Source organism: Cyprinodon variegatus, unplaced genomic scaffold (genome assembly GCF_000732505.1).
Source record: "Cyprinodon variegatus isolate N-32 unplaced genomic scaffold, C_variegatus-1.0 Scaffold232, whole genome shotgun sequence".
In the NCBI taxonomy this organism is placed as follows: domain Eukaryota; kingdom Metazoa; phylum Chordata; class Actinopteri; order Cyprinodontiformes; family Cyprinodontidae; genus Cyprinodon; species Cyprinodon variegatus.
Window position 1 is genome coordinate 320,681 of NW_015150685.1, and position 22,779 is coordinate 343,459.

At 37.1% G+C, this 22,779-nt stretch overlaps 1 protein-coding gene across 2 annotated transcripts in view; it reads right to left on the reverse strand.

The window, feature by feature from the left end:
* Positions 1–15,947: 15,947 nt before the first annotated feature.
* LOC107088920 (cadherin-5-like) overlaps positions 15,948–22,779 on the reverse strand; it is a 44,520-nt gene continuing 37,688 nt past the window's right edge. For both annotated transcript variants that reach the window (XM_015381385.1, XM_015381386.1), the window contains 2 exons: positions 18,990–19,122; positions 15,948–17,799 (listed from right to left, as the gene is read on the reverse strand). In XM_015381385.1, coding sequence (XP_015236871.1) covers positions 17,415–17,799; positions 18,990–19,122 — 518 coding nt within the window. In that variant the 3' untranslated portion in view covers positions 15,948–17,414. The remainder of the gene's footprint in view (positions 17,800–18,989; positions 19,123–22,779) is intronic.

The window sequence follows — 22,779 nt, forward strand, 5'->3', positions numbered from 1 at the left end:
ATTTTTGTTTAGGACCAGTTCTTTGTGTGTTTGTGTGTTAATGCTATACATAGCTAGCAATAACCTGGGCGTTAACTGCTCAGCGGGTATGAAGCCTATGTTTTCCTTAGAGAACCTGCAAATTCTGTGGAGGGAACTAAAATCATTAAGACAACCAACTAACATTAACATTATGCAGCATTGTTTCTTCTTGATGCTTTTTCAACAAAGATATTGCAATCATGTAAGTCCATTGGGGTTAATTCTATAATTCCAAATGAAGGTTTGTGAAGATCAATGAATCTTCCTAGAAAACTTGGTCAGTTATTCACTTCAAAGGTGTCTATAAAAATACAAATTCAGTCCATACTGCACTCATCAATGAGTTGCAAGAGATGCTCCTCCTTGATGAGCTTATGGGAACAATGTTTGCTTGCTTTTTGTCATTGATCCTTCAGCAATTCCTCAGACGAGCATGCATGGAGCAAAAGTGGAGGAGAAAAACTCTCCCGCAGAACCAGGCTCAGTGTGAGTGGCCATCTGCTGAAGTAACACTTTAAGAGTACATTTGGTCCCACACTATGTCACAGTGGGACCAAACAAGTTTATCAACTTTATGAACAGATAAACAAAAAGAAGCAGATATACAAAAGGTAGCTGCCAACCAGCTCCAGAGGCGGCCCCGTCCAGGAAACACACAACCAGGCAGACAAGCTCCGAGCCAGCTCCCATGTCAGAGAATGAAGAGAGCACATCCAGCCCGTCACAGTCAGAGAAACAGGACTACACTGAAAAACAGGCCAAGTTTCAACATCTATAAACAGAAATGTTGATGGCAGCAGCACAGCTGATATTTCTCTCTGGGGTGGAGTCACAGTCAATCAGGATTAGACCAGATTAAGCTACTGTGATAAGAAAAAGCAGAGAGAATATAACGTTATGGGTGGAACTAAACAAATACTGCAGAATATGAAAATAGAGACGGAATGAAGCAAAATGAGGAAAAGTGGTCTCTATGTCCTCCACAGTCTAAACTTATAGCAGCATACAGTAAACATAAAAATAACCCAGGATAACTGACTACTTTTGATGAGGTGCGAGAAATATAGTGTCAGGTTTCTGTTATAGTATTCAGTCTTGCTTTACTCCTTGCTGTGTTCTTTGTTTTTTTCCAGTTACTGTCCTAGTCTGGGTTCTGTCATGTTTTCTTTTGAGTGTTTAGTTTTCTTTTCTCCATGTTTTATTGTCCTAGTAATTTAACATTGTGTTGTTATTTCCAGTCTTCCAGGTTTCTATTTGTTGCTCTCTGCTGCCCTCTTGTGTTTTCCTTCTTCCCTAGCTCTTTCCCTCTTGTTCTGTGCACACCTGCTCCCAGTTTCCTCATTAGCCCCCTCTTTGTCTCTGTATCCTTTAAAAGCCCTCTCTCTTCAGTTCCCCTTTGCTGGGTCCTCGTCAAACACCGTCTAACATGCTCCAACTCCTTCTCTCTGTGCCTTCCTCGTTATGTTTGTGATTCCCCTGATGTCCCCATGGTTTCTGGTATGTTAGACTTGTTTTAATGTTTTTGATTTTGGGATTTTTGGACTTCTGGTTTCATGTTTGTTTGGACTTTGTTTCCCTTTTGGATTTTTGGATAACCAGCCTCTGTTTTCTGTTAAGTCATTATTAAATCCACAACAGATTCCCCTCTGCCTCTCTGCCTCTGCTTTTGGGTCAACATTCAATAACCAAATCCTGACATATAGAGCCAAAAATCATTTATCATTAAAATCTAAAAGGGAGATATTGTCAGACTGTCAGGGCTGCTAAATTTTACTTTTTTTTATTTCTTTAAAACAGTCATCAAGCAAGGCTTAAAAAAACAACTATTTTTAATAACTGCTTTCTGTAGATTAACAGAGAAAATCAATAAATGATATTTGGAATCAGATTAAAAAATACTTTAATGATCCCAGGGCGAAATGATCTTTGTTGCACAACATAATTTTAAAACTACTATAATATAACACAGGCGTGTCAAATTGTATGATATATATTGTGATATTGAACTGCTGTTTTTAGTGTCAAGCACCAATGTTTACATTTTTTCTTCTAGGATAAAATTTTTGAACTTAGGTAAAGTGTATTAATATTTACAGTTTAATTGTCTCCAGCTTTAACCAGGTTAACTGCAGCAGTAAGGCTAGAGTTAAAATTGTAAACCCTTTAACATGACAGTGATGCTAGCAGTGAACGGTATCCTTTGGCTGTGGTGGTTTGGAAAAAGGTTTCAAAGCAATATTTTTAACGAATATTTTAGGTGTGCAGCTTTCGGTCTTATCACTGAGATTTTAATTTTTTCTTGTTTACAAAACCTAAGGAACAATGTTATCATAAAAGCAAAGTCGATTAAAGGAGTGCTGATCACATGCTTTAATTCTTAGTTAGTTATTATCATGTTTTGTCTCCACACGTTTACGGATCCTCTTTTTAATTTGGAATTAGCCTTTACAGACAAATACACCTGGGATTGCTTGTGAGGTTTGCTATACGGATGTGATGAACTGTTTTAAAATGTTCAAAATAGCCTATTTCCCTTTCGAATTTACCCTCAAAGGTTCCTTTAAATAGCTTTACACTGACACCATTTTTGGATGCATCACTGGTTTTCCATTTCTAAGGCTGCAGCATCACATTAGGGCTGCAAATTCAATGTGATTTGTAACTAATTTTCCACACGTTTTCCCAGAGTCGTTTGAGCCCCTGAGATTACATTGAAAATCACAGTTTTTCAGGGTCTGAACATTGCTTTGGTGCACAACCAGCATCTGTAATGAATGACCAAAGGGGCTGTGGGGCTCAAAATGATAACAGTGCATGAATAGATTTCTCTCCTCTCTTTGATAACATTGGTTGAGCTACATCTGTTGGCTTCGGTGTATCTAAGCTAAAGGTTGACATTTCTTCAAATACCGACTGCGAGCATATGAGACATTCGTCACATTTCTGCTAGAGGTCAGAATACATTTTGAAAATGCAATAACTGAAAACAGATTGAAAATAATACAATTCAAGGAACGCCTGCTCATCTTTGCATGTAAAATAATGCATAATGTGCATTTAACACAGGAACTTGCTGCTTTCTGTTATATCCAGCATATCCAACAGGATTGCATGCTGTCATGTAAACAGCTGCAGATATCAACTGTTTCTATAGATGCAAACATAAACCTACTTCAAATTTTAGACTTTCTTTGAGTAGTATGTGAGGATTATCCACTCATTATCTAAATGTAATCTCATTTTAGGGGTACATAGCCTGTTGGAGACCTTTACAAAGTTAAATGTACGCTCGCCCAGGCCCAGTCCTTACAATGAGCACATTAAAGCTGAGCTTTAAATGAGGAGTGGGGACATTACAGAAGCATGCCTCAATCCTCTCTGCTGATTCACCATCTTTCCCTCCTTCTTGCCGACATCTGTCACATCTTCCAGCTATCCTCCTCGCCTGAATAACTGATGACGGAGTGAGTTTGCACAAGCCTCACAAAGCTGTGTTGGACTGTGTCCCTGCAAAGAAGAGATAGGCTTGCAATAAATCAGAAAAAAAGAAATATAGGCGGTTGCACTGTCCAGGTATCTCCAAACACAAACTCAGCTGTCACACCCAGGAAATAACAACGATAATCTCGTTACGATGGATGTTCCTCTGGTAAACGGAAAGGAAAACACTCCGATGTGTTTCTGACTGCAACAGTTTAGCCCAAAAATGTTCATACTTTGAGCAGATTTTGGTTTACGATTGTTTATTTTTGTTGTTTCATTTTTTCATACAGTTTTATTTGACTGGAAGTAATATTAATAATTTGTAGTTACAATATTAATATTTTAAGTACTCTAAAGCCACAGAGAGCAGAGTCTGATCCCCAAATCCTCGTGTTACATTCTGCAACTTTTAAATATATCCCTTGTCCTACACTCGCACGACTTAAAGGAAGCTAAAGATTAGGGAGATGGCAAAGAGGCTTTCCAATTTCAAAAAGCTGGAGCTTATTATATAATGTTATCCCTTCTGCAAGCTGAAATCTGACAATGTGTTTACTAAAGCAAAAAAATGTATCTTTTCCACTGTGGCTTCAACTGTTAGTGACTGACCCAAAATGGGTCGGCAAATCATGTTTCAGTGTAGCGAAGCCCACAACTAACATAAACATGGCAGTGCAGCAGGACGTAGGTGTAGCTGCTGCTATCACATCTGTTTTTAAACAATCCACCATTTTAAATTTGAAAGGGGAACAGAAAGAGAGTGAAAGTGAAAGTCGTTCCTCATTGAGTCTGCTGCTATTTTATTTGTTGTTGATCGACTGCAACGCACTGTGTTTTGTCCAATCAGCTTGAAAGGTTCTGCTAGATGCAGTGCAAAAAATGTAAATATAGGTAAGTGAATTTGCCATGGAATAGGTCTATTTTTGTTGATTTGAGCAGGTAAGTAGGAAAATTCAACAACAAAATAAGACTATCTATGTCTAAAGAATAAAATAAATGAATCAAAAATGTTGTTTTAATTGTATATCTGATAATTTCATTTTTAGAGCAATAAAAACTTATTAACTTACTTAAACAAATAGAATTATCTAAATTTTAGTTCGTATCAGATAAGATTTTTGCAGTGTTTCCCTGCTTCGCCAAATGCACTCAACTGGAGGAACATTGATAATTGTCTAACCAAACCTGAGTATTAGGCATTATCAATCTGGTTTACCAGGTTAGTAAAATATAAAACAACAAAAATATAAGGAGGAGACAAACAAAAACATCAACATTTTGGAGATTTGATCGATTTAATATTAACTAAATACTGCATAACATTAGCCAAAGTGTTAGTTTATTCCTAGATATCATATGATACTTTAAGTCGATATATATCACCTGGATGGTATCGATGCTTCCTGCAAGCTGCCCTTACACTGAAAAAAATCGAAAGTCATTAAAAAAAGATCTACTTGTTCTTGAGTTGAGGAGGTAAGTGAGACAATTTAAATTTAATATAAGAAAAAAAGCATTGCATTATCTTATTTCAATTGCATATTATCTAATTATCTTATTTTAAGAGTAAAAATACTAATTCCATTGGCTGATCATAAAACTAAGGGTAAATAGACTTAGTCTAAGAAATGTTAACTTATTTCTAGATTGTTTTTGCAGTGTATAAATGTCATCTACACTAGAAAATTGATCTAGAAATAAGTAAAAAAATTCTTAAATTAAGTGTATCTACCCTTAATTTGAGCAGGTAAATGAGGTGATTTGCCAATGGAATGAGTATTTTTACTCTTAAAATAAGACATTTAGATAACATGCAGTTGAAATAAGACGATGCAATGGAGTTTTCTTATTTTACATATAAATTACCTTGTACCATTGGCAAAATGTCCCTTTTACCTCCGCAGTCCAAGAACAAATGCACTTATTTTAAGAAAAAGGACTTGTCTTGATTTCGATTTTTTCCAGTGTATTGAGACGGTCAATCGGTTGCTGAATTGGTCACGTGACCCAGAGCCCTGCTTTACCGCAGTCTGAACTCAGAGATAAACGCAGAGATACCTAAGATAAAAGTTATGACAAAAGAAAAAATAATACTTGTAAAATTAACATTTGGTTCTATAATGTTGGATTCAAATTAAAGGGGGGATTTTAAACTTTGATTTTAAGTAACTTGAGTAACTTTAGTAATTGATCTAATAAGAAGGGGAAAAAATCCCTTTGGGTGCTGATATTCAGCAGTTAATGGGTGAACATGAGCAACCTGGAAACTATTTTTTATATGTATTTATGTTGACATTTAAGATGAAATATGTTGATATGAAAAAATAATAAAACAAGTTCCCAGTATATCTGCACAATACAAAGAAGAGACATTGTAAAAAATCCCACCAAGCATGGATCTTTCTGCTGTTTTTCACTTTAGCGATTGAAGACAACTCATTCAGCTCACAGAGTAGGTGGTGTAGTCGGTTTGTCTGAAAGCGCTGGTATTGATTGGTCCCAGAAGGTTTTCAACCTGCCTCCTGCCCACACAAACTTCTTGCCTTCGGTTCTTATCGCACATCAATCTGTGACTGTAGCTCCAGATGGTTTCTGTAAAGATAGACATCGATGAGAGCCACTGATATATGTTTTCTTAAATTTAGATGTATACTACAATTTAGAAATAACGAGTTGCTGGGAAAACAAAGACCTTTTGAATCATCTTGAGCTGCTTCATGTAAAAAAGAACAGCTTTCCTGTGGAAAGTATTGGGTATTATGCTTTCAAGTATGTTAAACACGTCTTTACTCTATCTAACTTTTTAATAATTTGACTATGAAGTCAAGATTTGTCAACAGCAGAAACTTGCTCTTCATTGTCTGTGAATGTTTTGCTTTTAATCCCGTATTTTCTCACCGATCTCACTTTGGTCTTTTTTCTTTTTTGGCCTAGTGGTGTGCTTACTTCTCTTTCTTGTTCTTTGCCCCCTTGTGAACTTGAACAATCAGTCAAGTTTCTCACAAACATGATCACACATAAAGGGGTCTGACCCCGAAACCTACAACCTCCCCCCAGACGATAACAGAACAGCACCAAGCTGTGGTTAATTTACACTTGGAGGAAAACACAGGATTTCCTCCAGGTCCCTTGTGATCACAAGTCAAAGTTTAAGTTGGGGGAGATCGCAGGTTTTCTTACAAGACCTCAGAATATTTGACACAAAGAAACTGATCTCACCCTGTTTGGAACTCACTTTTAATCCGAACCAGGTTGACATTTATATCCATGTAAACTCAACTGACCTGCTTAGAAATATGCTACTAATCACACAAGCTGCTAATGTTTTGGGGTTAAAAAAACAATTCCTTTCTAAATTGCTTTGAACATTTATATTTAGTTCATCTAGGTTATTTTAACAAAGGTTTGTACTTTTATCTAAACCATTTCACAGTAATTTTGACAGTAATGTTTGTGTTCATCAGAATCAGATTTACTGCCACATAGGTTTGGCTTACTTAAAGGAATTTGACCTGGTGTCGATGGTGCACACAAATAAGATATATACAGAATATAGAACTATAGTTCATTGCTTACTCTTAAATGTGATACCCCCCCACCCCATTCATATTAATGAAATAAATAATTTCATTAATTTCTTTTCTTTTTTTTATTTTACTGATGTTTGCTACAATTAGAGATAGTTTACCAATAAAAAATATCTATAAAGTTATACAAATACTATTTTTTGACATACATTTATCATTAAAATCTCAAACTACATGGCTTAGAACCTCATCTTTCTCCTGTAATGGGTGGAACCAAAAGCATTTGCACATCTTTACATTTTTGCAGCAATCTTTGTAGATCCCCAGCAAGCACACTTTTTGCATGTCTTAGCAAAAAATTGCAAACGCAATTAAGGTCCCTGTATAATGAACCTTTGAAGATCCGGCTCATAGAATCAATGAAGAAGTCACATAATGCACAGACATAAATGAAAAACACACTTAATAAGAAATTAAAGCAACCTTTAAAGAACAAAAAAATTGGGAAACACTTGTTGATATAAAAACCCCTTAGAAGAAAAATATGTACATGGAACTGTTATACTACAGGATTAAAAATTTTTGTGATGTAACAAAAATACAATTTTATTAAGAAATTGTTTGTATTCGAGACTTCCGGTGGTGACGCGCCCAAGCTGCTTAGGAGAAGCGGTCGAGCCGACTTAGCTCTTTTCCCAATTGATTCATAAATATGATTTGCAACCATATGTATACTGGTGCCGAAATAACAACCCTAGAGTAACATGTCCGTAGAAAGCCAATTATTTTACCCGCAACCGTCTCAAAATCAACGTAATAAAAACACAGAGGAAACAGCGGACCCAACAAGGATGGCGGACTCATCCCCACAAGATGCCGAAAATGTGGTGACTGAACTGCAGGGTATCAAGAATATCCTCGAGACCCTAGCTCGCGAAGTCTAATGAGTTAAAAGAGGAGTGGAGACGGTGAACGAAACAGTGAAAAGCCTGGGCATCAGAATTACAGAGGCGGAGTCCAGGATATCAAAGTTGGAGAGGCAAAAAGGGCCCCGGTCATGCACGACCTAGAGAGACAGAATAACATACTAAGCGAAAAGATAACAGTGCTGGAAGGTTTCTCCCGGTGGCAAAACATACGTATTGCAGGGGTGAAAGAAGGGATGGAGGGCTGCGACTGGGATGGCTTTATGAAAACGCTAGGCATTGAAAGTGGACGACTGGTATGAAGTTGATAGGATTCACCGGGTCAGCCCCCGACTAGGATACAGCACCAGGCCAAGACACATCATTGTCCAGTTCCTACGGGACAAGGCCAAGGCCACTTTGTTAATGGCGAGAAAGAAGAAACAAGTCACCTGGAACAGTACAAGAAATTATACATGTAAAAAAAAAAATATTAATTAAGAAGTCAGTTCAATTACAGTATGCCTACTGTAAATAAGTGAACTGACTGCTGTTTCTTAATGAGTGTCTGACAAAAAGGATGAGATTGCGCTCACTGCTCTGTGAAAACTGTTTTTAAGTTTGTTTGTTCAGGATATAATGCTGCTAAACCATTTTTTTGATAAAAGTGGGAGAAAAAGTGCATTACTCCCTCAGTCTATTAGCATTTCAACTTTACTTTCTAAAAGCATTATATTGACACCATTTTTACTCTTTTAATGTCTATGTTATGTCTTTTAAAATCGCTGATTTCCTTACTTGTAAACAATAGTGACAAAACAAAAGTGGCTCGACTGGACATGGACGGAGTGCTCTATGCTGAAAAACATGGCGGACGTGCGACAGCCCCTATTGGGGAGAGTTTGCAAATATAAACACTCAGCAACATTTTATTTAGCCCATAAATATCACTACAATCAACAGATTGTAAAAAATACCAAGAAATAAATTACTGTCACTCTTGGATGATGTAAAGGGAATGAGAAAATAGAAAGCATCTGTTTTTTCTAATTTCTTATGTGTCTTATTTTCGTGTGGAACAAATGTGGGTCACACATAATTCAGCCTTAAGGGTTCCCAACATTTACAACGCTTTCATCTCCACTAGTGTCCAATTTACACTTTGCCACCAGAGGGACGTCTTAGTCCAAACAGGCCATAAAATCCAGTGTTAAATGCAGAAGTTGGACCAGAACCATTGAAATTCTGGCATAAAACAGTCAGAACTGCTTTAGAGATTGTTTTTCTTTTGCTTTCAGATTTTGTCATCAGTTTTGTTCTGGATCCAAAGAGTAGACGTAAAACAGAAAAAATATATACCTTGTTTTTGCTCACCCATCGTTGTTTTTGGAATGGGGTTTTCCAATAACTTCCGTGGCCTCGGCTGCATAAAATCAAGCACTGGGCACGGAAATTGTTTTTACAAACATTTGAGAAACAATGGATCGCTCTCAGGAGCTCAGTGAATTCCAGAGGGAAACTGTGAGAGGATCCCACCAGCGCAACAAAGCAAGTCATGAAATTTCCTAACTATTCCACTGTTAACCATGTCATAAGGAAAATGGAAATGTTTAGGATCGACAGCAACTCAGCCACAGAGCTGTAGGCCTTGTAAGCTGATAGAGTGGGGTCAGTGGATGCTGAAAGCTTCTGCAGAATCAGTCCCTACAGACCTCCAAACTTCATGTGGCCTTCAGATTGGCTCTAGAGCAGAAAGCTTCATGGAAAGGGTTCCCATTATGGAGGACCTGCACGCAAGCTAAAAGTCACCAAGTGGTATAAAGCATACTGCCACAGGACTCCAAGACAGTGAAGACTCATTCTCTGGAGTGATAAATCCCGCTTCTCCATGTGGAAAACTGATAGACTAGTCTGGGTTTGATGGTTGCCAGCAGAATGGTACTTGTCTGAATGCTTTGTACCAAGTGTAAAGTTTGGTGGAGGGGGGGTTATGATGTGGGGTTCCTTAGTTCCAGTGAAAGGAACTCTGAATGCTTCAGCACACCAAGATACTTTGGACAATCCATGCTCCCAGCTCTTTGGGAACAGTTTTGACGTGGCTCCTCTCTCTTTCAACATGACTGTGCAGCTGAACACAAATCAAGATTCTGATGTGGATGAACTGGACTAGCCTGTCTTAAACCCGATAGAAAATCTTTGTGATGAATTGGTGCAGAGACTGAGAGTCAGGTCTTCTCATCCAACATCAACCTGTGAGCTCTCTACTGCTCTTCTGGAACAATGGTCAATAATCTCCATAAACAAGCTCCTAAACCTTGAAGACAGGATTCCCAGAAGAGTTGGAGCTGTTCCTGCTAAAAGGGTGGCTTATTTTGGTGCATTTATTGGGCATATGTGTTGTTTAAAATTGGCTACTGTCTACAGCAAAACAGACAGAATTCATTTGACAGCTTTGTTTATAATTTATATTTACTGGAGCAAAATAGTAAGCAATGTAAATTCAGGTTGACCTTCAGTATTGTTTCTCTCATTACTGCTATCTGATTTGTAGCTGTAACATTTAAAAAACATATTTTGTTTTCCGTAATTGAACCATGTAATGAAATTCCTCCCCTAAAACAATTTATTTTGCTCGTGATTATAGCATGTCAAAATATGACAAAAGGGGCTATTAAATGTATCAATTTACACTTAAAGTACAATTGCCTTAAGAAAATCGTACTTTATTGTTTCAAATTAGAAAAGTTTCAGGTGAAATGAAGAAGAAGAAACAATAAACAAAAAGGCATCTTTTAGCATTTATTGTTTCTACACTTACAAAAAAATGGCAGGTAATACAAAGTAGCCGATATACACCATAGAAATAATATAGAAAACATTGTGTTACCCATCAAAAAAAGAAAGTATGACTTTTTTTTTTAAGAATAAAGGCACATGTTCCTCCCTTTCAAACCTCTATTTTATTTACACAAAAACGTCTTTGTTGCTTTTTTTTTTATTTTGTTGACACTCTTTTTTTTTATGTACATGGATACAATCCAAGCACTAAAATAGGGAGACCAAAACTAATAATCGGGTATCCACCCATTCATCCCGTCATGCGTCAAAAGATGGTTAAAGAAACATATTTTTTTATTTTTTGCTTTTTTTTCCATAAAAAAATTTAAAAAAACAAACAAAAAAAGAACGGTGAGGCACCTTTTTACATAGATTTTGTTAAAGTATAACCCCTTGAACAACACACAATGATAAAAAATAAAAAAAATACTTAAAGTTTAGACCAGTGTAATAAATTCAAGAGTCTTTTTTAAATCATTTTCCGTCATGGATGTAAAAAAAAATTGTTTGTCCCGATCCCACCCTGAGACATTTGTTTTAACTGTTAGACCAAGAAATGCTGCTACAGAAAGAGAAATATTCCAAACATATTGTAATTTTAGTTGTTTCCAATGCTAGATCCAGATTTTTTAAGGAGATGTTCTATTAAATGGTCGTAATGCATAACTCTTAACTTCATTTAATATAAAACCAGAGTAAAACAGAAACTTAAACAGAAGACAGAAGTGACGGATGTAAAGGTAAAGTGATGTACAGAACAGAAACTGTTATAGCAGTTCAAGTAAACTACTGATAATAGATTTCTTTCATAATATCATTGATTGCTTGATTCCTCCTCCTGCCACTTGCTGTTTCAATCATTGCTTATTCAGCCTTTTTAAAGTTCCATAAATGCTTCCCCATAAACTCTTATAGCATTTTCAAATCTTTAGTTGTTTCAGGACCTTAGAAGCCAGAATGATTGGCTGTTTGTTCATCCTTTTAAACAGCCTAATTTAGATTTATACTAATAGCTATGTTAGTAGGATATTATTTGCTTTTTAAATTTGCAATGCCACAACCTTTTAAAAGTCCTGAAATTTCCCACATAAAAATAAGAATATTTATCATTTATTACAACTTCTTTACAAATCTTTGTTTAAAAACGAGGTTTTTAAACAGCAACACTGCTTGAACCGACCACATGTAGATGAAACCAAAACAAAAAATCCCACTTTTTAAAAACAACAGACAAGAACAGGCAGAAACGGCTCATAAATTATCCATCTTTACATTTTCTGCTTTAAAGCTGTGCAGTAATTATTTCATGATTGAATAAAATATAATAGGAAACCTGTCAGATGACTGGTGGGTTGCTATTTTTCAGACATACATACATAGTTTCAAAACAAGTGAAGTTACACTATGACGACACAGATTGTTTTTTTCATATTATAAGACTTAAATACTAAAATATTTCAGATTAACATGGGGGGAAATAGTTCGATCCTCTGCATCAATGAGGAATTTTAAAGCTTCGGTTCAGTAATTTTTTAGCATCGTATCTTTGCTCCTCAGATTACTTTTAGGGTTTTTCTAAAAAGAAATACATGCAACATTATAATATGAACTGGTCTAAAATTTTCATCTTTCGTCTTGGATACTTTGTCTCATGTAATAAAAAAAAGTTCTTACACTGTAAGATTCATTTTGGGGCATTTTATATTTCTGAGAAGAAATGTAGAGCTTCGCAAAGAAGAAGTCGTAGATTTTCCTCACATCTTTGAGCATTTTGTCTCAATATTACACATATTCCTTTATATTGAAGTGTGTCTGCACAGCAGGGGAAATCCTTTCAGGTCTATGTTGTTCCTTTCCTCCTTATCCTGTGTTAACCCCCCCTACCCATCAGCCTTCATTCCGTGTTTCTCCTCGCATCGCTCCCTTTTCCCCTCCAAGACCCCTTCCCAGGCTCCTCTGACGGGAAGCGAAGACAATGTGTTGGCTCATGAGAGAGATAACACAGACAGGAAGGGGCGGGGCAAACCCCCAGATGGACAGGAAGTTAGTTCCACTGTTTAGCTGATTAAAGGACAAAGAGAGAGAGGCAGCGGGCAGGAGATACGGCGGGGCAGACGAGGAAAGACGGACACCGAGTGAGGAGGAGGAACCGGCTGCTCTGATTGTGTGTAAATATAAGTGGTGTAAGCACCGAAAGTCCTTCCAGCAATTGTTTCCACCATTTATCCTGCGACATTCCAAGCAGACGAGGCTTTTAAGGAAACACACTTAAAGTCAAAGCAAAACAGAATAAACAGCAGAGCAAATAAACTATAATACATAAAAATAATACTGAAATGAAAACACACTTAAAAGCAAAGAAACTGCCTCTGTGACTCACAAAGCGGGTTTTCAGTCCAACAACTCGAAATGATGGCGTCATTACACACAATTAGTGACCTTTTCCCTTTATGGCTGGTTATGAATGAGTTTTTAACTACACAGACCATTATTTATGAGCATGCCATTACCCAGCCAGTCAAAAGGTCTGCAGTTATCGTTTCAATCGTAATTAGTAAAAGATTGCTCTGAGCCAGGTGCTCCACAGGCAGAGGTCAAGGGTCAGGAGGTCCAAGGGCAGCAGTTACTCCTGATTACTTAAAAAGTTGCCCATGAGCCCATATATCTGCAGAGGAATATTCCCCCAACAAGAGACATTGTAGAGGAATGTTGTTTTTTCTGCCACCAATCTTTCACCTTTAAACATATAAACATAATCTATGAAGTTTGATGTGCAAACAGTTTTTTTGTCTATATAAATTATAACTGGTAGGTTAAGCTTCTTCTTAAGTGAGGATTTTACTATTTCACAGCTCAGAGTTTGAATGTTTTCGAACAGAACGTTTCCTGATTCAGAAAGTGCAAAGATCCAGCTGCTTTGGTCCTATTTTCCACCAATTACGTGTCAGATGGTACGTGTGTGGACATTATGGAGGCATGTTGATTTATTCAGTGAAACAACGGACGTTTGAAACATATTTCTATTCAAATGCATATCTGCCATTTTTGAAAAACAAGAAGCAATGACTACAGATCAAAAGGAATTTAGAGGAAGTGTGTTGATGGCTTCCAATCTTCCAAGATTGTTGCTTTTTAAAATGAAACAAGGAATAAAAATGCCCTAACATGTTTAAATGTGGAGAAAGAACAAAAAAAGAGAGGAACCATTCAGGATTTCTAAAACTGCACTTTCTATCCTTTGTACAAGAAAACCCCCAAAACAAAACATTTATTTGACCAGCCTGTGTGCAAATAACCTGATGTTTTATGTTTTTTTATGAAGACGTATACATGAGAGCTACCAGGTTACACTGAAACCTTCCTTCTTCTATATGAATGTCCTTAATAATCTAACCTTTCAGTTCCTGCATTTGTGGTTCAATGGTTTTTGATGGGGCAGGAGAGAGCCTTTCAGCGGATAACAGGAAGGCTAAACAGAGTGCAGCGAAAAATATTTAGGCCCTCTTTCATGAAACATGCTACATTTATTCTGTTTTTGTGAAGGCAGACTAATCTAAAACCTTACTAACGGGACATCATTTTGTTTTAAAAAATCCAAACCCTGTTTTACGGTGGCTACTCTTTAATACAGTTGTCATAATATAAATGATCAAAAACGTTTGAATGCTGTTCCTGCAGAGGAACCTACAGGAACAGTTAGATTAGAAATCAGTCCAAAAAAAAAAGGTTTGATCTTGGGCAGTGGTTGTAATACCAGACAGAAGCCAAAACAGGACAAGAGGTTAAAGTTATTGAAGCCACATCAGACACATCACAGCAGCCCAACAAGCTGCCTCTGCAGCTCTGTGCTTCCTGATCTGAGTGAATTACTTCTGTCTGACTCTGCCTCTAAGGATTCAGCTTTCATCACAACAATAACTGTGGTGATGAGTTCTGTCAAATAAAAGCTGGGAACAAGCTGTAATTCTGTCAGAGCAGCGGTAAAGCCGTTTCCTCTCTTTCTCTCTATTATCTGTTTTTTGTCCTCTCTCAGAGCAGAGGAAATCTAGGCGTATGAACATAATGATTCGCGAAATGTATGGCACCTTGGTCACAACCGTTTATGGCTGCTGAGGGACAGAAAAGGGGTTCTTTTCAAGTTTTAACCAAAAATCAGTGCTGAATATTTGGAAATTTTAAACACTATCTGAACAATTAACAGCAATTTGTCAGATTGCTGATAATGTTAAAGAAAGAAGGATAAAAAGAATATTTGCTACATAAAAATATCACATATCACAGTAAAACCCAGTGAACATAACGGTGGAAGCTCAGAGCTGAACTTTCCCCAAAGACGGTTGTTAATAATGTTTCAGATAAAGAAAACCAAGCCGGCATCTTGCTGTGATCAAACACCTCCAAATCCTCAGAGATCCAACTCATGTGAAGTTTTTTAGTACATTAAAATCTTTGAGCAATCTTACTTGGAAATAACAAACTTCAGAAAGGAGCTGCTCTCACATGGAGTGTTTTGCATCCCAATTAGGAATGAAACCAATATTAGAAATCCTCTATTAGATCAACTGGACATGTAGGAAAACTTAAATTGCTGTGACATCGATATAAAAAGATGGAAATTCCATGAGTTAAATAGTATGTGATCATACTGGAGAGACACATAAATAAACCCAAAAGAATATGACTAACTGAGAAATGGCTCCGACCGTCATTGACTGCATTTATGAATAAGCTATTCAGGATCAATTCTGATTTGTCCGTTTTGTTCTGCTCTCTCTGCTTTTTCTCATAGTAGCTTCACCTCGTCTGTTCCTGTTTGGCTGTGACTCCATCCTGGAGAGAAATATCAGCTCTGCTACTGCCATCAACACCTCTGTTTAGAGATGTTGGAGATTGGCTTGTTTTTCAGTGTAGTCCTGTTTCTCTGACTGTGACTGGCTGGATGTGCTCTCTTCATCCTCTGATATGGGAGCTGGCTCGGAGCTCGTCTGCCTGGCTGTTAGTTTCCTGGACGGGGCCACCTTTTACAGTTGCTTTGAGTATGTCTGTCTCCTTGAACCCCAGTTGGCCTCAGCAGATGGCCGCTCAAACTGAGCCTGGTTCTGCTGGAGGTTTTTCCTCTCCCCTGTCGCTACAAGCATGCTTAGTGTGAGTGACTGCCTTGGAGTCAATGCAATCAGCTGGTTTTCCTTAGATAGAAAACTTTGAATCAATTTGACTGGCTGATCTGGTGAACTATAAAGTGCCATGAGGTGACATGTGTTGTGGATTGGCGCTGCATAAATAAATTGAATTGAATTTGGCATGGACTGGTTTCTGGTTTTAAGGTAAATCAAGCAAAATTAAAGATTTTTAAACCCCTAAACATTTCTATAACCTTCATGCTGCCCAAAATCTGATAATTAAATGAAAAGTTGCATTTTGACCAGAGCTTTCTTTTACTCTTTGGGGAATAAAGTACGTTAGCCACAAACCCCACCTGACAAAGTTATGGTGTTTTACAAATCATGATTGTCAAGCTAAAAGCTGCAAGCAGCAGACTGCAGGCTAGGTAGTAAAGCAGTGCACAAAACCCCCCAAAACACTGACCATATCCATTACTGCAGTCATTTTGCTATACTCTGTACAGTAAAAGTTTACATGTACCCTTTTTTAAAGTAAATTTCTTGTACGAAGTCTATTTCTACTGTAGCACACATTTTCATGTTGGCTTTAGTCCAAATGATTAAAAGTTTTAAAGGTTCATTTCATCATGCACATGTCTTTGTTTTATATTTGAGTTTCTTTAGAAGGGTACGTAGCTTTCTTTGGTTCTGCACCCCTCTTGGAATAGCCGTTAGCTTTCACCTTCAACTCCATAAAATTAATTTATACTTATTGAAGATTACAAGACAGTTTCCTGATGGAGGTTAAATTTACTGTATTTAACCTTTTACCAGACGTCATGTCAGTAAATTCATCCTTAAAGGGATCTAACCACAGCCTTGCTAACTGAGCAAGATCTACTATCTAATATCAGAGGAGCAAACCAGGAACGTTTCAATAAAAAAGTTTGACGTTTTATTTGTTTTCTATGCTCAAGTGTTATATATATATAAAAAAAGAATTAGTTAAACATATCGGTAAAATTATTTTTCTCCTAACATGCTACCTTCTGGTTGGCTACATTCATCTGCTTTTTATCTGTTAGCTATTTGCAGGTGAAGTAGAAGGGTTAACTTTGCAGCTTTTAACCAGTCTGTGCTGTACTTTTAATATTATGTCTGTGAGTTGTTCCAATGTTGGATTACGAAGAACCAAAATCTGAAAAACATCTATATATGCTGATGACAACTTCATTCAGCTCACAGGAGGCTCCTGGACATTGATGACTTGTTTAGTGATTAGAGTGAATAGATAAGAGACACAAAACACAAATGCATCCACTGATATACACATGATAACTAAAGGTAACCTTTCTCGAAAAGGATCCCCAGCTGTGTTTTGAAGAGTCTCTTGTGGACAGTTGGGCTATCTGTGTACTGTAGGTTAAATGTGCATGTTTCCTGCATGTTTGTTGTTTCTTTTTTTATGGCTCTTTTTGATTACCAATGTACAAGATGTACACTTTTCAGATGCACATCAGGGAACTCTGCATTTATTCTCAGTATTGATGGTAGTAGTCAGCACCATCCACGCCATACAGCTCGGCCAGGGCCTTGAACCTCGGCCCCCAATCATTGAGAAAGTCGTAATCCAAGTTTGAACCAGAAGAGGAGCTTTCCAGAGAACTAAGGCTTCCCGCTAAAGATTCAGGTCCCTCGTAGCCATAGATGTGGAGAGTGTCGTATGGGAATCCGTCTCTGTCGTGGTCAGCTTCGTCTTTTTTCATCTCAATCATTGCCGCCATGTCGCCTTTGCATGCGGTGGGCTGAGAGTGGTGAGGCGGTTTCTGGACCATGGCATACATGGAAGGGTGTGAGAAGCGGTCAGGATGGCGGAGAAGGGATCCATCGTTACACGCCGAAGTGAGAATTGAGACATCGTAGCTGAAAACACAAACAAAAGAAAACATTAAATGAGCTTAAAGAGTAGCTGAACCCTAAATCAAAGGTTCTTTGGGGGGATTTCTGCAGATAAACTGTATAAATTATGCCAGTAGGATTGTTATGTTTATATTATTGTGGAGATATCTGTATTTTCACATTAATTTGTCTAATTCTGTCATATTTGGCCTATGACTATCTTAGTGCTTCTATCTTTGGGTTGAAGGCTTGCTGCTGGTAGACTTGTAAGCCAGACTGACTAAAGCCTGGTTTAATTCTTGACGCTTCTTTAGGTCCACCCAGCCAGTTTTTCTACATTACAGCAAGGAATATTTGTAAATATGCAGACAACTCCGAGCATAAAAAACATGCTGGACCAGAAACAGCTCCTTCTTGCAAATTTTCCCAATCATAAACATAAAAATAGACATCTTATGATGAATAGCACCACGTTTAACAGATGGTTAAAAAAAAAAAAACTCTTGAAAAGAAATGAGTGCCTCCTGAATGACAAGATGAGGATTTAAACCTGTTTGAAATAGCTGCATTTCCTCACCTTAATTTTTTAGACCACTCACAGTTTACAACACTTCACTTTTGGGCCGCAATTAACAATAATAATATTTTTAACCATAACAATCCAGATGGCATCCCAAAAGGAGCGATATTTCAATGGTGCCTGTAATCATGTCTTACATGAGATTTGCATGAGGCCACTCTAACTGTTTCTCTTTTTAGAAAAACACTTTTTTGCATCACATCCATGTTTAACTGATTGGTTGTGCGGACCCTGTTGCTCTGGTCTTTGATAACCTGCTGCTTTCCTGATTGATGCCATCTTAACAAGTCTTGCATGCTAGGCTCGGATATTGCAATAAATATCTTACTGGAGTCAATATAAATCAAACCTAGATTTTTTTTTTTTTTATTTAGATCAATTTTCATAGCCACTTTTGCTGTTCTGATACCACCACTTAAATCATATTTTAACTCACTGAAAATAATAATTGTGATGAAGCTTATTTCTTTGTTGTGCTGATTAATTTTTTCCCCCCAATTTTTTAAAGGAATCACATAGAAAGAAAATAAAGATAGGAGAATGTAGATTTTTCATTTACCAGACTAAAAAAAATTATATTTTGTCCTCTCATAAATCAATTTAGATCAAATGTGTTTTTTTTTTTTGTACATACCCATTGGTGTCCATCTCTCCCCCTCCTTCCTCATCATATGTGACCAGCTGCTCATGGATTTCACCGATGTTCTTCAAACTGGCGAGAGAATCCTTCTGATAGTGTTTCCTCATCACAAACAGGATCACTATTACTATACAGAGCGAAAAGGAAATAAAGAAAACAATGTTAATGGATTTATTTTCTAGAGGGCTTTTAAGGTCATAACAAGAATGTCCTATATAATTTATAGAATATAGATTAGGAATATGTTCAAGTAACTAAAGTTAACATCTAAAACAGGAAATAAATGTTAATAATGTATTTGGGGCATCTGAGGAAGTTCAACTGATTGAAAACGTATGTAAGGACTCGTGGTATTTGAAGATATACAGAGTACAGAGCACCAAAAAACACACGAAGACTGCAATTATGTTGACGATTTTAGCACCACAGAGAATTAAAAATGAGATCATTAGAAAACCAAAACTAAGAACTAGGCCTTGAAACAAGTGGAGCAACAGCAAGAGGAAAACATTAGAAAACAAGCAGAGGGAAAGATTCAGCTCAGTCAAGGAAACTTGAAAGGAACAAACTCAGCCAGACTCCAGTAGAAACGATCTCGTCACAAAGCGCGAGAAGAGATGGGAGTACAAGAAACAGGAAAACGTGCTCGGTAAACACAAGAAAGGAAGTGGAAATGAGTAAGAGAAAAGAAGGTGGAAGAGGATGAGTCAGACCAAGCAAAGAAAAAAGATTTAAAAAAAACAAATGAAGGAATAAACAGATAAAATGAGAAAAAAGGGGTCACAAAGGGTAAGGCTCAGAAAAGGAAGCAAGACTATAAAGATAAGTAGCACATAGTTTACGTTAAAAAGCAAGAAAAAAAGCAAATAAACAAAGAAAAGTTATTAAAGAAAACACACAAAAAAGAACTTTGCATTTGAAATCAGGTCATAAACTGTTTCCTGCACTACTTTATGCGATCATACATGAGCCAGCATCCCGTGTAACCATGCAGTCATTCCTTTTTTTAGTTGGGTTCCTTTTGCAAAAATCCAAACAATTAATTGATTGGTCATACATGTGCCAATGCTGCATATTTTTGTAGCACAGCAGCCACTTCTGCCGCTTTAATGCGCTTTTTTGGGAACAACAGAAGAATTGCTCAGAGGCTGTTGGATGCCTTTAAGGCACATGGTAGCTTAAGGTGGATTGAGGGGTTTTAATATGAGGGAAAAAACAAAACAAAAAAATATATATTATTCAGAGTGAAATACTATTATTAGCTGATTAAAATAAATTCTGAAAATCTAAAACATTGCTGGATCTGACCTGTTTAATGTTTCAAAATCTATCAAAGCATACAACATCTTACAAAGATGGCAATGTGGACTACTGCAATTAAACAAGTATAAGATTTAAGCAAAGATTTAAGTTTAAACACAAGAATGTGTTTAAGCTTTTATACTAGAGGAGATTTTTTTTTTACCCCAGAAAAAAAGCTATAAACAAATTGCCTGGTTCTAAAGCTACAGTAACATTTACTGAAAATAGAAGGATTTGCTTTTAGTTAAAAAACTGTGAATATTGGATAAAGAAAAAACATATAGCTATAGGAGTAAATAAAATTAAAGAGAGAAAAGAGGCATGAAGGCTAAGATAGATCAGAGATAATTTATATATAAAAAGCAAAAAAATAAAATAAAATTGCTAAAGAAAACATCATCACATTTAAAACCAGCTCCCAAGCCCTCTCTTGCACCACTTTATGTCATTTATGTGCTTTTGGTTATGTTTTAATGTGGGGGAAATGTCCTTTTTATTAAAACTGGTTTAAATTGCAATCCTAAAATTATTCTGTATTATTAAGTCAAATTTGGGTAAAGTTCTCTCTATACAAAAACAACAGATAGGTTTGCATTTTATGTATTCTTCATAGCAGATGATCTGTGATGCTGAGGATTTGACTCTCCTTTAAAACAGCAGGACTACCAGAAAACTGGAAACAGTTCTTTCAGCAAAAGTCAGCATGGAAATGGTTCCTCAGATGCAAACTCAGCCTTCTACTATGACCTATTTCCTATAAATATACAACCGGTAGGTAGAGGTGTTTGGAAGAGACATAAAAAAAAGAGGATCCAAAATTGTGGAAGATCTAAGTGGAGACTTTCTACAAATGTAAATCAGAAAAGCAAAAAATATGTATAATTTCACAATATCCGAAACTAAGTTCAACAAGTTAATTTTCAGCATAAAACTCCATTAAGTTTTTCTCGCTTGTGACCTGTTTTTCATTGTGTCCGTGGAGAATAAAACTGAGGACGCCAGAGGAAGGAAGAGAAGAAAAACAAAAGGAAAGGAGGGGCAAATAAGGCAAGCAGCTGCTGATTGAAGAAAGAAGGCAGAGTGAAAAATCTGAGACTGAGGGGTGAGGAGCTGAAGCACAAGTACAGATGAGGAGAAAAGAAGCAAAGGGAGGGAAAATGTGACATTTGATTGGGCCCCAGGCCTTAAACCCGATACGAACATCTAACTCTCTCAGCGGACGGCGGGCATTAGCAATGCCTCTTAGTTGAGGGTGAGCGGGACTGATTTAAGTTTGCATGGGAAACCAACAGATTAATCTTTTACAACACATGCTCCTCCGTTTAATAAGCTCTGCAGATATCAGACTTAGAGGGACGGAAGAAGAAAGAGTGATGGAAAAAAAAAGACGACTGAGAAAAAAAATCTCTGGGTGTCAAACCTGACTTTATGTGAGAAAATGTGCAAGTGAATGGAAAATTGCTATGTGCCCAGACAGATAATGACAAGGACATTAAATAGTTAATCATAGTTGCTTTTGGGGTGTTTGATAACGAGAGAGAAAGACAAAAATGGGGTAAGTGGTGGGGAAAGGGAGAGACAGACTCACCCTGAGGGACAAAGGAAGAGAGAGATGAAGAAAAATGAAAGAGGAAAGGGATGATAGTGAGGGAGTGTATTAATAGTTAATAGGTTGGGTATTTGGTGGTGTTTGATAAGCAGACGGCACCTAAAGAACTGATAAACGCTCTTTATTACCATTCCTATTCTTTCACTACTTTTCCCACAGTCCCCCTGTCTGACTTATTCCAAACCCCCCTTCTCTTTCTGTCACTTAGCAGGACTGATCACACCTCAAATCTCTGCGCCAGTCTGCCTGTAGCGTGTCTTTCAACCATCTACGGTTCCCCATATCCATGTCGCTGTAGATGTTTTTCTTCTACGTTCCTCCCTGCCTCCATCCGTTTTCAACTTCCCTGTCTCTTTTCCTTCCATCTTCCGCTCTCCTCATCCCAGATCCCTTATGTTTGGCCAACTATCTCCATTGGGCCTCTGATCTGACATGACAAGTGTCTCTTTTTCTCCAGGCAGAAAAAAGAAACAGGGGTGAAGGTATCAAAGAGAATCCTGAACTCACAACCCAAGGCATTATTTCTGCATCTGTCGCTGCATTATTCATTAAACCATCAGCATAGGGGCTTCCCTAAGACAAAATCCATATTATTTATTGATTATGTACACATCTGTCAATCACGCTGTAGCACATCAGAACTACAGAACAATTGGTCTGAGGCTGTTTGATGCCGTAAAAGCACCTGGTAGCTTAGTTATCAGGAAAGAAGCTTGTCATTGTGGAAAGTGAAATATTTCTGGTAAAATTAGCTGACAAAAACTAATTTTGAAAATGTAAAACATTGCTAGATATGAACTGTTTGGTGTTTCCAAACTTCTTCTTCTTATGCAGATGATAATTTGGTTTTATCTTGTATTTCAATCAATTTTA